Source organism: Antennarius striatus, chromosome 15, assembly GCF_040054535.1.
Source record: "Antennarius striatus isolate MH-2024 chromosome 15, ASM4005453v1, whole genome shotgun sequence".
In the NCBI taxonomy this organism is placed as follows: domain Eukaryota; kingdom Metazoa; phylum Chordata; class Actinopteri; order Lophiiformes; family Antennariidae; genus Antennarius; species Antennarius striatus.
The window spans coordinates 20,347,316-20,360,633 of record NC_090790.1 but is presented as its reverse complement, the minus strand read 5'-3'; the positions used below and the strand labels follow the sequence as shown (position 1 = coordinate 20,360,633).

The following is a 13,318-nucleotide window of genomic DNA, read 5'->3' as shown; positions in this document are numbered from 1 at the left end:
TCAAACCCACCTTGATGAACGTCGGCGTCCACACTCTGAAGGTCAGGTCGACCTGACTGGTGGCGACGGCGGGGATGGAGCAGCTGAACGAGGCGCAGTAGAGATACCCGCAGCTCTGCGGCGCAAATCAAACACACCCAACGCAGAAGGTCAGCGACCCAACAACCAGCTGACCCACGGACCCCAGAGACCCGCCTCCTCCTGATGGACCCCAGAGACCCGCCTCCTCCTGACGGTCTGGAGTCTAATCTGGATTCATGAACTCACCAGTGTGTAGACGCTGAGCGTGTCTTTCCCTGGATTGGGATTTACAGCACCTGGGTTTATCCCGTGGGGGTGGAGCCAACGAGACGCATCACATTCCACCTGCAGAGGAAGAGGAGGGGCTTGAGGGTGTGTGTTATTACCAGGTGACGACGCGACCCCACAGGTGTCGTTCATACCTGCGGGCTGCTGGCGACGCGCGTCAGGTACAGCAGGTTGTTCTCCCGAGGCGACAGGTGAGGATAGGTCACCGTCAAGCGGAGGGGAGGAGCCAACATGTCCCCTGACTTGTCCACCTGAGGAGACGTGAGATGGAGAAGAGGAGGGGTTTTTTTCAATTGGATTTGAATCGACACATCAGGGTGACCTCTGTCTGGGGGGGGCGTTACCGTGTAGGTGATGTTGACCTCCTCTCCCAGCGCCCTGCTGTCATTGGTCGAAGTGGGATACTGCTCTGCTTCTTTAATGACGATGTGTTGGTCCAAAGGCCGCCTGAAGACGAGAGAGAAGGCTCTTAGAGGTTCTTAGAGGTTCTTAGAGGTACCTGACCCATCTCGTGGGGGAGAAGTGACATCATCAAACTACTCACACTGAGAATATGAGGTCGGCCTCGTACTTCACAGGGATGGAGATCTGCACGCTGTTGTCGCTCAGAGTCGACTCCAGCTCGTCGCTGTCGCTGCAGGAACATGAAAAACAAACGTTAAGGATTTGTTTCCATTCAAAGCCTTCAAGCGGTAGGGAAGAGACGCCGATCCTCTCACCTCGTCGCCGTCACGTTGATCTCAATCACCTCCTGGACGTGTTTAGGGTTGACCTCGAATTTCACTTTAAAGATTTCCTGCCGGTATTAGATCACAGCTTCAGATTAGCAGAAGTAAGAACCCCAAAAATATACAGATCCATGAGTTCTAGACCAGCAGTCCAGCTGTTTTCATTCCACGGACTGGTTTAACGTCAAGGACCGACCTTTACGGTGTGTCCGATAAATCCAACAAAATAAAACGATGCTAATGCTAGAATGCTAGAACTCACCTCTGCGTTGCTTCCCAGGAAGGGGTACCCGACGGCGCACTCCAGCCTGGTGTGATTCAGGGTGCACCCCTTCTCTGGCTGGTGAAACACGATGAAACACGCATCATCGCACAAATCAGGAAGCGCGTGCAGCAAAGAGGCGGAGCCAGCGACGCCTCACCTCCACTTTGACGTAGTTGATGTTGGGCGTGAAGCTGAGGACGACTTTGGTGTTGTAGGCGTTGTCTTTGCTGTTCCTGACACTGATGCTCACGTCCATCTTGTCTTTGCTGGATTTGATCATCATCCTGGAGGAGAGAACGGAGAACAGCTGTGATGAACACGACCGTCCACTAGAGGGCAGGACTGACGAAGAACTGACTCAGAACCACTTCCTGTCCCACATGTCCCCATAGAAACAGAGTTTGTTGCTTCAGTCACTCCTCCTGTATAAGAAATGCATTACCACTCACATGTTGTGCTGTTTTGTGGTTGTTGTTGTTTACTCGTTCAAGGACAACGTGTGTCAATCAGCTGCTGATGGACTTTATTTAAGATGTATGTTGATGAATCTGGCTAACACCATTTTCCTTTGGAATCCTGTGGCGTGTTTCTTAAAGGCGCTCGTGAACAGGAGTAACGGTCACGGGTAATGTTCATGCTAACACTGGTTTAAATGCACATGTGTCAAACACATGGCCCAGGGGCCAAATGTGGCCCTCAACATCATCTTATGTGGCCCGTGAGAGTATAAAAGGTCAGTGTCTAAAAATAAATAGGTCAAAAGTGTGCTTTGACCAAAAACTACATTTCCCACAATGCAGTAATTCAGCCCATTTTAACTTAACAGACAAAAACATTAATGTCCTAACTTGTGTCTGATGTTATTTTTCTTTATTGATTGATAGTTTGATCCTTGATTGATGGAGTTCTGTGGGTTTAATAACCTGACAAATGAAAAGGATTTATGTTAGAACAGAGAAACAAACAAACATGTTTTTTCTGTCTAACTGTAATGTTTGGAACTAGAATCAGTCAGAAATTCAGTTATTTAACATTAAGGAGTAGTTACATTTAGTTACATTACACTGAGTTACATTTAGTTACATTTATTAGTTACATTAAGGAGTAGTTACATTTAGTTACATTACACTGAGTTACATTTAGTTACATTTATTAGTTACATTAAGGAGTAGTTACATTTAGTTACATTACACTGAGTTACATTTAGTTACATTTATTAGTTACATTAAGGAGTAGTTACATTTATATTACGTTACATTTAGTTACATGTATTAGTTACATCTGGCCCTTTGAGGACAGCCATGATGCTGATGTGGGCGTCAGTGAAAATGACTTTGACCCCCCCTGCTTTAGTGCTACTCCCGCTCACCTCCTCACGCTGGGCTGGGCTCTGAGAGACAGGTCAGCGATGCACTTCTCATCACTCCCACAGTCCACCAGAGGAATCTGCGGTGCAGAGACGGACATTTAAATTACAGGAGACAAACTGCAGCGTCCGTTTGACGACTTCCTGTCTCGTCTCTTCCGTTCAACAACAGCAGAGGTTCCGGCGAAGCTTCCCTTAAGTGCAGTAAGTAACGCCGTACGACGCATCCGACCGTCAGGTCAGGTCGCCGAGGTCACGGCGGGTTGCTTCACACGCAGGGAGTGGGGGTGTTTTACCACTAACGCCAATGTGAGGAAACCATGAAGGATGGCAGTCAGCTGTTGCAGATGCCAACGCGCTGAAACAGCGTCAAACGCAGCCCAACGCTAACGCGAGACAGATGCAGAATGTCGTTCGCTGATGCTCAAATCCTTCCTGGCTCGTCTGAAACTTCTGATTACTGCTGAAAGCATGAAGACAAACCTTCATACGTAAGCAAACACAGTTCGTTACCGTCTTATTGATGGATCTTGGGAGGTTCTCATCCAGGACGGGGCCTTGGTCCTCATCGGCCAGTCCGAACTCCAGAGACACCATGAGAGGATCCCGGAAGTCAAGTCGGGTCTGTCAGGGAAAAGAAGAGAGGAGGAGGAGGAGGAGGAAGGCTGAGTGGAGCATCTGACGGATCTGGATGGTGCTTAAAGTTCAAACTCTAATCTTCTGGTCCGCAACTAAATGCATGATTGCAGCCTGCAGGCAGCAAAGCTAGCGTTTGATTTAGTTAGCGTCAGTTTTAAAGTTGCACACAATTAATCACTGTTACTGTTCCAAGACAGAACAAGAACCAACGCAGTCAGAGACGGCAACATCCCGCGAGGGGTAGGTCAGGATATCCTGAGAGTAGTACCTGACAAGTGCATAGCTTTGACCTTTCAGGGTAGGTCAAAGCTATGCACTAGCTTTGACCATAGATCAAAGCACTGGCTTTGATCTATGGTCAAAGCGGGATGTAAATATTTACACGCACCAGCCAATGGAAGTTCTACATGGAACTCTGAGGGACCTGAGTTGGGGGTTCTGTCCCTGGTTATTGGTGACGGGTCGGTGTCGGACTCTAGCTGACCTCGGGTAAAGCCTGCCCGACCCTCGAGGATCTCTCCATGTAACACTCAAACTGACGAAACAGGACAAAGCTTGTATTCATGCTGTTCAAACAGCTGTTTCCACTGATTGGTTCCTCTGTCTTTGGCCTGGGGGGGCGCGGAGGGGGCTGGAACGTTACGCTGCTGATGACGGATGAGGTTGACGGTGGGCTGTGCGGTTGTACAGTAATGTAATGAACAACCTGCGACGTGACACCGTAGAAATCCTCCGACCTGGAACCGGTTCCGCTGTCACATTCTCAGAACACCTCGTTCGCTCTTTCTCATCCCCCACCTCCCCCGCCTCTTTCAAATGCTCGGGGTGATTTATCGCTCGGCAGTGGTTTCTTGTTCGAAACAAGGTCTTCCTTCCCAGCTTCTCCTCATCTTCTTTCTGGCACCAAACATTTACATCACAAACGTTTGAGGCATCCGGTTGAGCCGACCCTCGTGCCACAGGGGTTGAACACGTCCTTCATCTACAGGTACTTGCCGACATCATGAAGGTTTCTTGCACACATTCCCTCCCCCGGTCTCTGATGAGGACACTCCTGCTGATCCTCCGATCGCTTTTATCGTCCGAGTCCAGAAACGAGGCCCTGGCTTTGGCACGAAGAGCATCCAGGATGAGATCGTAGCGAATCGCTGCAGGAGGTAAGAGCGAAGTCATTAAACTTCAAACCTCATCATGAATTGATGATGATGATGATGAATGTCTCACCTGCTGGAGCCTTTACGTCCTGCTGGTCAGACTTGATGCTGTAGGCGAAGCAAACCTCGGTTCTGACGCACACAGACTTGCGCCCGCCGTGTTCACACTGGTGCTGAACCTGCTGCAGGTTGATTTTAACGGGATCGAACGTCATGTTGGCGTGGAGCTCCGCGACGTCCCTGGACCTGGCATGATGAAACCGTCGTGTTAGCTTCTAGAAAGCGGCGCAGGCGTGTTCACAATAAGCATGGACTTTAGAACAAGAAAGGAATGCAACTGGAGCAGAACATGTGGTTAAAAGTTTCACCGTCCAACTGCTGAGCTTTCTAAAACACAGGCCAGGAAGAACCGCCGCCTGCTGCCAAATCCTATTTAAAAGCTATGCCTCTTGGGAAATGGAGTTTTCACACAGCTAAGTTGCCAACAGAAGCCATGGGAGAAAGTCTGGCTGGGATGTTCATTCCTGATGTTTGTAGGATGGAGTTGCTAGGCCGACAGCCAGAGGACTGAACTATCAGCAGGAAGTTGTTGGTCTCAGGTCTAGAGGCCCGGTGGGACACAAACAGCTGTCTAATCCCAGATTAAGACAATGCAGTACGACGTCTTTGTCCGCAGGCGCTGATCCAATCTGCACGAGTATTTTTAGGAGTGAATACTTGATGCAACAATGGTCTCACCAGAATAAAGAGGCCCCTCCCAGACCTCCGATGGTGACGTCAGTGATCCCATCTCCATTTAGATCCAGGACTCCATGAATGGATTGACCGAAGAACTTCACCTTGTCCCCGTCGCCGCCTGCGGGGATACGCTAAAAAGACATGGGACCAATCAGAGCGTCTTTTTTGATCAGGAGGAATCAAAAGAAGACACCTGGGAACATTTAGCTTTCCGTGGTTACAGATGCTACAACATGGCGCTGGTTATGTTAGTCGAGAAGCGTTGGCAGGCTATCCGGGTGTAGATGCCTCCGGCTTAGGCGCTCCAGATGTCTGCCTTCACGGACACGAGAATTAAAAACCTGTCATACTAAGATTAAGACGATTTGGAAGGCAGTATGATAATCACCACGCTAACAGGAAACGCGCCAATCCAAACAGACCGGCTTGTCCGTTAAGTTCAGGAAGCGACAGTTGGCGGTGATGGTTTCGTTGGGTGTCACTGGAATCGGTCCTACCTGCACAAACCTCTCCTTCAGCGAGGTCTGTTCTCCGTGATAAATGTAGACCGCCCCCCGGTGGTCATTTTCAAAAGGTGCACCGATCGCCACGTCGTTGAAGCCGTCCAGGTTAAGATCTGACACGGCCGCGATGGCGGTACCGAAGCGGGCGCCACACGGTTCGTTCTTGTTGGTGCAGGTCTCCGATTGGGCGGTGCAGCAGGACTGATTGACGGGCTTCAAGGTGAACTGATACTCAAACTGTCCGAGCTGGGGACGGGAGGGAGACGAGGAGGATGTGACCGCCATCAGTTCACACAGACACCCCCCCCCCAAAACGGTCCGCCTCACCTACCTGGCTGAGTTTGTAGACGTACACCTGACCCTGCTCGTCTCTTTCTGAGCCCATGAACATCGGAGCGCCGACCAGGAGGAGGTCCGTGTACGAATCCCCGTCGACGTCCAGCGTCTGCAGGACACTGCCGAAGTAAGACCCGATCTGTGCAAAAGGTGTGAGGAGGTGGAAACCAAAACGGGGTCGTTAGAGCCTGGAGGTACATGTGGCTCAGATGGGGCAACAACTGTTAGGAGGGCAACTTCCACTAGAGAGTAGCTCAAGCTACACGGGCAGTCTCTGGGAATTCCGCCTTTTTTTTTTGTGACACTCAAGAACAGTGGTCCCCAATACCCGGGTCGTGGACCAGTACTGGTCCGTGGGTCAGTTGGTCTGTAGAACACTATTATAGCTTCAACTCGAAATCCTGACAACCCCCATAATTCCAGGCGAGCAGACCGACCTGCTCTCCCTTCAGTATCTGTGAGACGACGATGTCTTTGTCTTCCTTCAGACGGTAAATGACGACCCGGCCCGTGTGGTTGTACCGCGGCGCTCCCGTGATGTACAGCACGCCATCAGGGGTGGATGCTGATTGGACGTCGTAGCCTGCATAGACGTGTGAGGAATTCATTCATGAGATCACAAACGTGTCGTCAAATCACTCACGAGTACACACACACACACACACACACACACACACACACACACACACACTCACGAGTACACACAGCTGGGTTTACACTAGAGGGCCCAGCAGCGACATGTTGATTAAATACATTCATATTAAGATGTGGGGGCTGCTCCACGACCCATAAAAGGCTGCAGGACTCCGACGAGCGCCCGAGGGTGTTATTTATGGGGGGGAGGGGCTTAAAGGGACTCACCGAGGTACCCGGCAAGTGCTTCATATCCTGCTTCTGTTTCTGGGTCGTAGAACTGGGTCTCTCCTGGAATGATGGTTCCTCCAGCGGTGTGCATCACCACCGTCCCGTTCCAGTCGTACGCTCCCACTGCTCCCAGTAGAACCCCTCCCTGTGGAAGACAACCACCTGGTGTCAGGGGGTGCAGCTGAACATCAGGAGGACGTCCAGATACCAGTTACTAGAGATACGAGCCGTGTTTCTGGACACCCCCACGTGTTGGCGGATGGATACGACATCAGTGAGACCGGATCTATTTCTCGTTGGTGGAGTAAAGACGTAGCTCGTGTGTTCTCCTGACTTTAGCGTTTCTTTTGATTCTTTATCATTGTTTATATAACTTATATAAATTAATTACACACAGATAAAGTCTGCGTGTCTATTGATTGATAATTTTTTTTAAATTTAATTTAGGGGCTTTGGGGCTTTTTTACAAGGCTGAACGGATTAGACTGATTTTAGTCATTTTAACTGGTTAAATGTTATTTGACTTACAGCTCAGTAACGAAATGGATTCAACTCGTATCTCGAGGTTCTATTTTCTTGTCGTACTGGCGACGCATTAACTGCAGCTGTAATGTAAATGTATTTCAATCTATCAAGTCCTTCATTATTTTTTTAATCACATACGTAGGTCATGACTTTATGGTGCATGAAGGACTCAGAAGTCGGGGGGACGCCACCGCCTGCTTTTAAATAGACAAAGGAAATACCTCGTGAATGAATTCAGGAGCAGAAGCGAGTGTTGTTTTAACCGCCGTGAGCAAACATGTGACTCAACCTCCGTCACCGTCTTTCACGCCAGACACGTGCTCACCTTTTTCTTCCTCACACACTCTTGTGCCATCAGACCAAACAGTTTGAAGTTTGAGTTTGACCAGAGAGAGTGTCTGGAAAGTTCCGTGACCGACGATGAATCACCACAGGCTTGAAGATGCACCACAGATAACGCCGTGGCTTTCCGTCTGGACGTGGTCCTAGCGGCACTAACATCCACGCTAACTCGGAAGCTAACCGACATCCTAAGGTGAAGACGTCACGCCTGATGAGATGGAAGAAGAGAAGAAGCTTACTTTAGACGTATGTGCGCTGAAACCGGCCTGGGACATCTCCATCCCGAAGGACGAGGTGAAGTTTCCGGTTGTAGCTGAAGAAGGAAAAGATCATTTTATTTTTTAATGAACCGGAAACGTGAGTTCACCTCTGAACCGAGGAAGAGAGCATCGCTCTGGAAAATTAAGCAAGTTATTCAAAGACATTTTTGAGACACAAATAAGAATTTCCGCGTTTACTGGAATACCTTCCAGGGCGAAGATCCGGCTTCCCAACGCGTCCACGATGCTCAGCAAGGCGAACTCGTCGGACACGTTGAAGAAGTGATCTCGCAGCGGCTGACTGGAGATGGATTCGATCTCCTTGATGAACTTCTGCACTTCTTCTGCACTTTTGTTCTGTCGATTGTAGTCGCCCAGAACCTGGAGACCACAACGCAAGGTCAAGAACTCCAACCGCCAACCTGTTGTCTGTCTTCTGATGAGACAGTGTGAGCCGGTTGTGACTGGTTCCTAGAGCTCTAAATGGAACTCTAACCTCCTTGACAGAAGAACACAAATCCAAGAGAACACACAGGTTGTTCGTACTCACAGCGATGCCAAACCTCTCGATGTTATCGTTGTCGCACTCTCCAATGACTCTGTCCAGATCATGGAAGTCATGTGACTCTCCGTCCGTCACGATCACCATGACCTTCTTCACCCCGGGCCGTGCACCACGCTCTGGCATGAAAGCCTCCTTCCTGATTGGTGGAAATTTTAAGGATTAGGACAGAAGACAGACACTTGAGTCCCAACATTTTGTTCAGCCCCTCAAGGAAAACAATGCAGTCACAGACTGGAACATCCCGCGACACATCCCGCTGTGAAGCAGGATGTAACAATGACATCACTATCAGCCAATCAGAGGAGGAGTCAAAGGGGAGGGGCTAATGAGCACCTGGCTGTGTCGATACCCAGGAAGGTCATGGTCTTGAAGCCGGTCTGTTGGGGGAGTTGTTTAACGAAGTCCAGCAGAGCGGGGGTGTTGTCGAACTGGCTCAAGTTGACGCGATGAGTCACCGTTTCACCGTAGGACACTATCCCCACCTGAAACACACACACACACACACACACACACACACACACACACACACACACACACACACACACACACACACACACACACACACATTTTCCTTTATAAACGTTATCCTACGTTAAAGTCATCCATACTCTTGCCAGGCAGCATGACGATGCGGTCGGTTTGGGCGGGTTAACATGACACAGCATTCTCTAGGAGCTCCGCCGCCATGGAAGATGTGACTTCCAACCACTGAGCTCCACATCCAGAAGAGTTTTCCAGCGTTTCCCTCTGGAAAACTCCACCGACATCAGCGTAACCATAATAAAACCAACCACACGGTCGAAGGAGACCCGAGACGAGACGACAGAAACACACTGAAGGTGGAACAGGAAGGAGAAAATGAGTCCTCAGACGTCTTCTGGTGCTAAAGATGACTTCAGGAAGTCAGGAAGACCCCGCCAGGCAGGGAACTCCAAATATACACCAAAAAAAAAAAACAGCTGGAAGTTGGTGTTTTATTAACGGTACGTCTGTGTCGGTCGCCCTGTTGCTGCCATGGTAACGCAATACACAAACACACGACAAACGGAACACGAGCTCACAGTTTTAATGACGTTGTCCGTCATTACAGTGTAACGTGAAGTCAGCTGACCTGTGAGAGCTTGGGACCGATGTCGATCTTCTGGATGAAGCGCTGCAGGAAGTCGACGATGCTGGACCAGGGGTAGATGCTGTTGGAGCCGTCCAGGACGATCACGATGTCCAGCTCCTTCCCGCACTCTGGAGGGTCGGATATTCACAGCGTCACATATCTGCTTCCTGATTCCCTTCATACTGCTTGTTTCCTAAACGCCCAGAGTAGGGGTACCCCCCAGCCCAGCGCACCAGGAACCGGGTCGACTGGGCCATCCGGTGACGGCTAGGCCGGCGTTTGCGGTTCTTTAATTCATGGAGGTATTAATAGATGATCGTTACACCAACTGATTGTGAATTGATTTTGTGTTTTTTTGTCTGTTAAAGTAAAAACCGCACCGACCCGTCCAGACCAGGAGGAAGACGGTCTGGACGGGTCTGTTCTGTTTACTCTGCTTTTCCCTTCCTGGGAATCCGAGCGCGGACCCGGGAGTCCGTCTCCTAACTTGGTCATACGACGCAGCAGAAGAGCTGGTCTGGGCCGGGCGGGGTCAGATGAGTGAGGGATGGGGGTCGCAGAGACGTTTACATTAAGAAGACTCGTCTAATCTCCCCGTTCGCTGAGGGAGGGGGTGAGGGGCACTGGATGTCAGAGATGAGAACAACAGATTCTAATCTCCGATCACCGACAGGCGTCGTCACGTCCGTTCGGGTCGGATGTGCGTTTGTTTGTCGTACCTTGAACGGCCGGTGCCACAGAATTGATGATCTGGAAGGAAGAGCTGACATTGGCACAAACTCCTGAGATATACTGCTGCTGCCCACACATATATCCATACTGGGGGCCGCAGGCCTGCAGACAGGAAGCACACAATCACGCTAAAAGGCTGACGACAGGAACGCCGCTTCCTTCTCTTTATATCTTTATCTTAAAAATAAAATGTATTTGTCAGCTTCAAATAGATTCATATTAACCAAATATTATTAAAATGCATTCGTTAATAAAGTTCTGGACAGAACTGGGAATGGTGATCCACAGGTGAGAGGTGAGTTCATTCCTGGAACCGGTTGATGAGGTCAGACGAGGTTTACCTGTATCCATCATGTTATCATTGCTAACTAGCATGCTGATATGAGTTAACAGATGATAAAGGAAACTCCTGAAGACTATAACTCATAAATCGACTGTTAGCCGCCTTAAGGCTTAGCTTTTGAGCTAAAACGGCCTCATTATTTTGTATTTTACCAGAGAGTTTGGATGAAACAGACGCGAATGTCACCCGTCAGAGTTTAAATTGAGCTCCATGAATATAAAGAGCCGACGTTTATTAACCACCAATAATTTCCCCACAAACCCTCGTAAAAATGAGTCGGTTCCAGGTCAGTAATTCAAAACCTGACAACTCGAGCGTCTCCCACGCACTCATGCGTCCGTGGATTTCAGCAGCTGATTCTCAGCATCCTGTTACATTCCCAGGACATGAAGCCTCACTGAGAAACATGGAGGGTCGAGCCCACGGCTCCCAAACGGAGCAAAGGTCCAGGGAACATTTACTGTACAGCTCCAGCCCTGCTTTTGTGTTTGGACGGGATCATTGACAAAAAAGCACTTCTATAGCATGGACAAGAGACTTGTTCCTCACCAGGAATCCTCCGTTGGGATTGGTCACCAGCGTGGTTCCCATGGTCATGTTCTCCTTGACTTCATGTAAGTTGGGAACAGTTGTGTTTTCTGAGGAAAATATGGATGAGTAAACACAGCGAGACAAACACAGAAGAGCAGCTGGAGGAATTCCTCTTCTGTATTTTCCCACAGGAAGGGCGCTAACCCTCCTTCCCCACTTCCATCTGAGAAGAAATAACTCCTGACATGTGGGTGAAAATAGTATGTTTCATTACATGTGTGTGTGTGTGTGTATGTGTGTGTGTGTGCCGCTTACGGTAATTAAAAGGGATGCAGAGCACAAAACAACAATCAAACCATTAAATCCAACATGTGGCTGGAATTAGCTTTTTGTGTTGAGCTGTTGCTTCATCTCAGGAATGCTTCGGATTTTTTTTTTTTTACTGCCTTTTCAATTTCCCATCAATCTCTTCACCAACATCCTTGGGGGTATTTTGGATATTTGATAATCTGATGCTCATTAGCAGCCACTTATAACTTTAACATCTCCTCAACAGTGATAGTTTTTTATCTTAGCCAAGAACTAAAACCCATTTCTGTCCCTGTGAAGCACATTTCATCAGATGCAAACAGTCTTAATGCGTGTTGTTGTTGGTTCTTACCCATCTGATAAGAACGCCTCCTCATGACGCCTCCGTGCGAGGAGCTGAACACTGAACACGCTTTGTCTCTGGTGAACTTTGCAAACTGGGATCACATCAGATCTGACTCCACAACCTCTCTGAGGGCCACATCAGCATAACGGCTGTCCTCTAAGGGCCAGATGTAACTAATAAATGTAACTAAATGTAATGTAACTAAATGTAACTACTCCTTAATGTAACTAATAAATGTAACTAAATGTAACTCAGTGTAATGTAACTAAATGTAACTACTCCTTAATGTAACTAATAAATGTAACTAAATGTAACTCAGTGTAATGTAACTAAATGTAACTACTCCTTAATGTAACTAATAAATGTAACTAAATGTAACTCAGTGTAATGTAACTAAATGTAACTACTCCTTAATGTAACTAATAAATGTAACTAAATGTAACTCAGTGTAATGTAACTAAATGTAACTACTCCTTAATGTAACTAATAAATGTAACTAAATGTAACTCAGTGTAATGTAACTAAATGTAACTACTCCTTAATGTAACTAATAAATGTAACTAAATGTAACTCAGTGTAATGTAACTAAATGTAACTACTCCTTAATGTAACTAATAAATGTAACTAAATGTAACTCAGTGTAATGTAACTAAATGTAACTACTCCTTAATGTAACTAATAAATGTAACTAAATGTAACTCAGTGTAATGTAACTAAATGTAACTACTCCTTAATGTTAAATAACTGAATTTTAGACAGAAAAAACATGTTTGTTTGTTTCTCTGTTCTAACATAAATCCTTTTAATTTGTCAGGTTATTAAACCCACAGAACTCCATCAATCAAGGATCAAACTATCAATCAATAAAGAAAAATAACACCAGACACAAGTTAGGACGTTAACTTTGTTCACTACGTTTAGTCAAAGTTAAGATGGGCTGAACTACTGCATTGTGGGACATGTAGTTTTTAGTCAGAGCACACTTTTGACCTATTTATTTTTAGACACTCTGACCGTTCATGCTCTCGCAGGCCATATGAAATAATGTGGAGGGCCACATTTGGCCCCTGGGGCCTTGAGTTTGTCACATGTGCTCTAAGCGCATCATTTACCGGTTCGTGTGTCTTCCTATTCGGGTTGATATTTATGCAAAGCTGCAGCCGGCGGATTATTTTTTTATTGCTGTCATTTGGGTTGAGTTTTCCAAACAGGATGTGAAGGCAGGCGCTGCCAGCGTTTCATCACACGTTACCGTGCCGACACAAACAGCACAACGTTTTATGAGTTGGATGGAAACACGATTTTACAACCACACAAATTTAAGCTTTCTAATTGTGGTTTGGCTTTTAGCT

General features: G+C 47.7%; 1 protein-coding gene across 1 annotated transcript in view; it reads right to left on the bottom strand.

Annotated features, from left to right (window-relative positions):
• The window catches only part of itga1 (integrin, alpha 1), a 39,012-nt gene that overhangs the window by 1,756 nt on the left and 23,938 nt on the right, over positions 1 to 13,318 (bottom strand). The window contains exons 7-30 of the mRNA XM_068334574.1: positions 11,330 to 11,418; positions 10,425 to 10,539; positions 9,706 to 9,833; positions 8,928 to 9,076; positions 8,580 to 8,730; positions 8,236 to 8,410; positions 8,009 to 8,082; positions 6,900 to 7,047; positions 6,476 to 6,621; positions 6,034 to 6,177; positions 5,697 to 5,948; positions 5,200 to 5,330; positions 4,532 to 4,707; positions 4,304 to 4,455; positions 3,182 to 3,292; positions 2,672 to 2,748; positions 1,460 to 1,586; positions 1,300 to 1,377; positions 1,029 to 1,105; positions 854 to 943; positions 654 to 756; positions 444 to 560; positions 268 to 366; positions 11 to 115 (exon numbers count right to left, since the gene is read on the bottom strand). Of these exons, the coding sequence (XP_068190675.1) occupies positions 11 to 115; positions 268 to 366; positions 444 to 560; positions 654 to 756; positions 854 to 943; positions 1,029 to 1,105; positions 1,300 to 1,377; positions 1,460 to 1,586; positions 2,672 to 2,748; positions 3,182 to 3,292; positions 4,304 to 4,455; positions 4,532 to 4,707; positions 5,200 to 5,330; positions 5,697 to 5,948; positions 6,034 to 6,177; positions 6,476 to 6,621; positions 6,900 to 7,047; positions 8,009 to 8,082; positions 8,236 to 8,410; positions 8,580 to 8,730; positions 8,928 to 9,076; positions 9,706 to 9,833; positions 10,425 to 10,539; positions 11,330 to 11,418 (3,014 nt within the window). The remainder of the gene's footprint in view (positions 1 to 10; positions 116 to 267; positions 367 to 443; positions 561 to 653; positions 757 to 853; positions 944 to 1,028; positions 1,106 to 1,299; positions 1,378 to 1,459; positions 1,587 to 2,671; positions 2,749 to 3,181; positions 3,293 to 4,303; positions 4,456 to 4,531; positions 4,708 to 5,199; positions 5,331 to 5,696; positions 5,949 to 6,033; positions 6,178 to 6,475; positions 6,622 to 6,899; positions 7,048 to 8,008; positions 8,083 to 8,235; positions 8,411 to 8,579; positions 8,731 to 8,927; positions 9,077 to 9,705; positions 9,834 to 10,424; positions 10,540 to 11,329; positions 11,419 to 13,318) is intronic.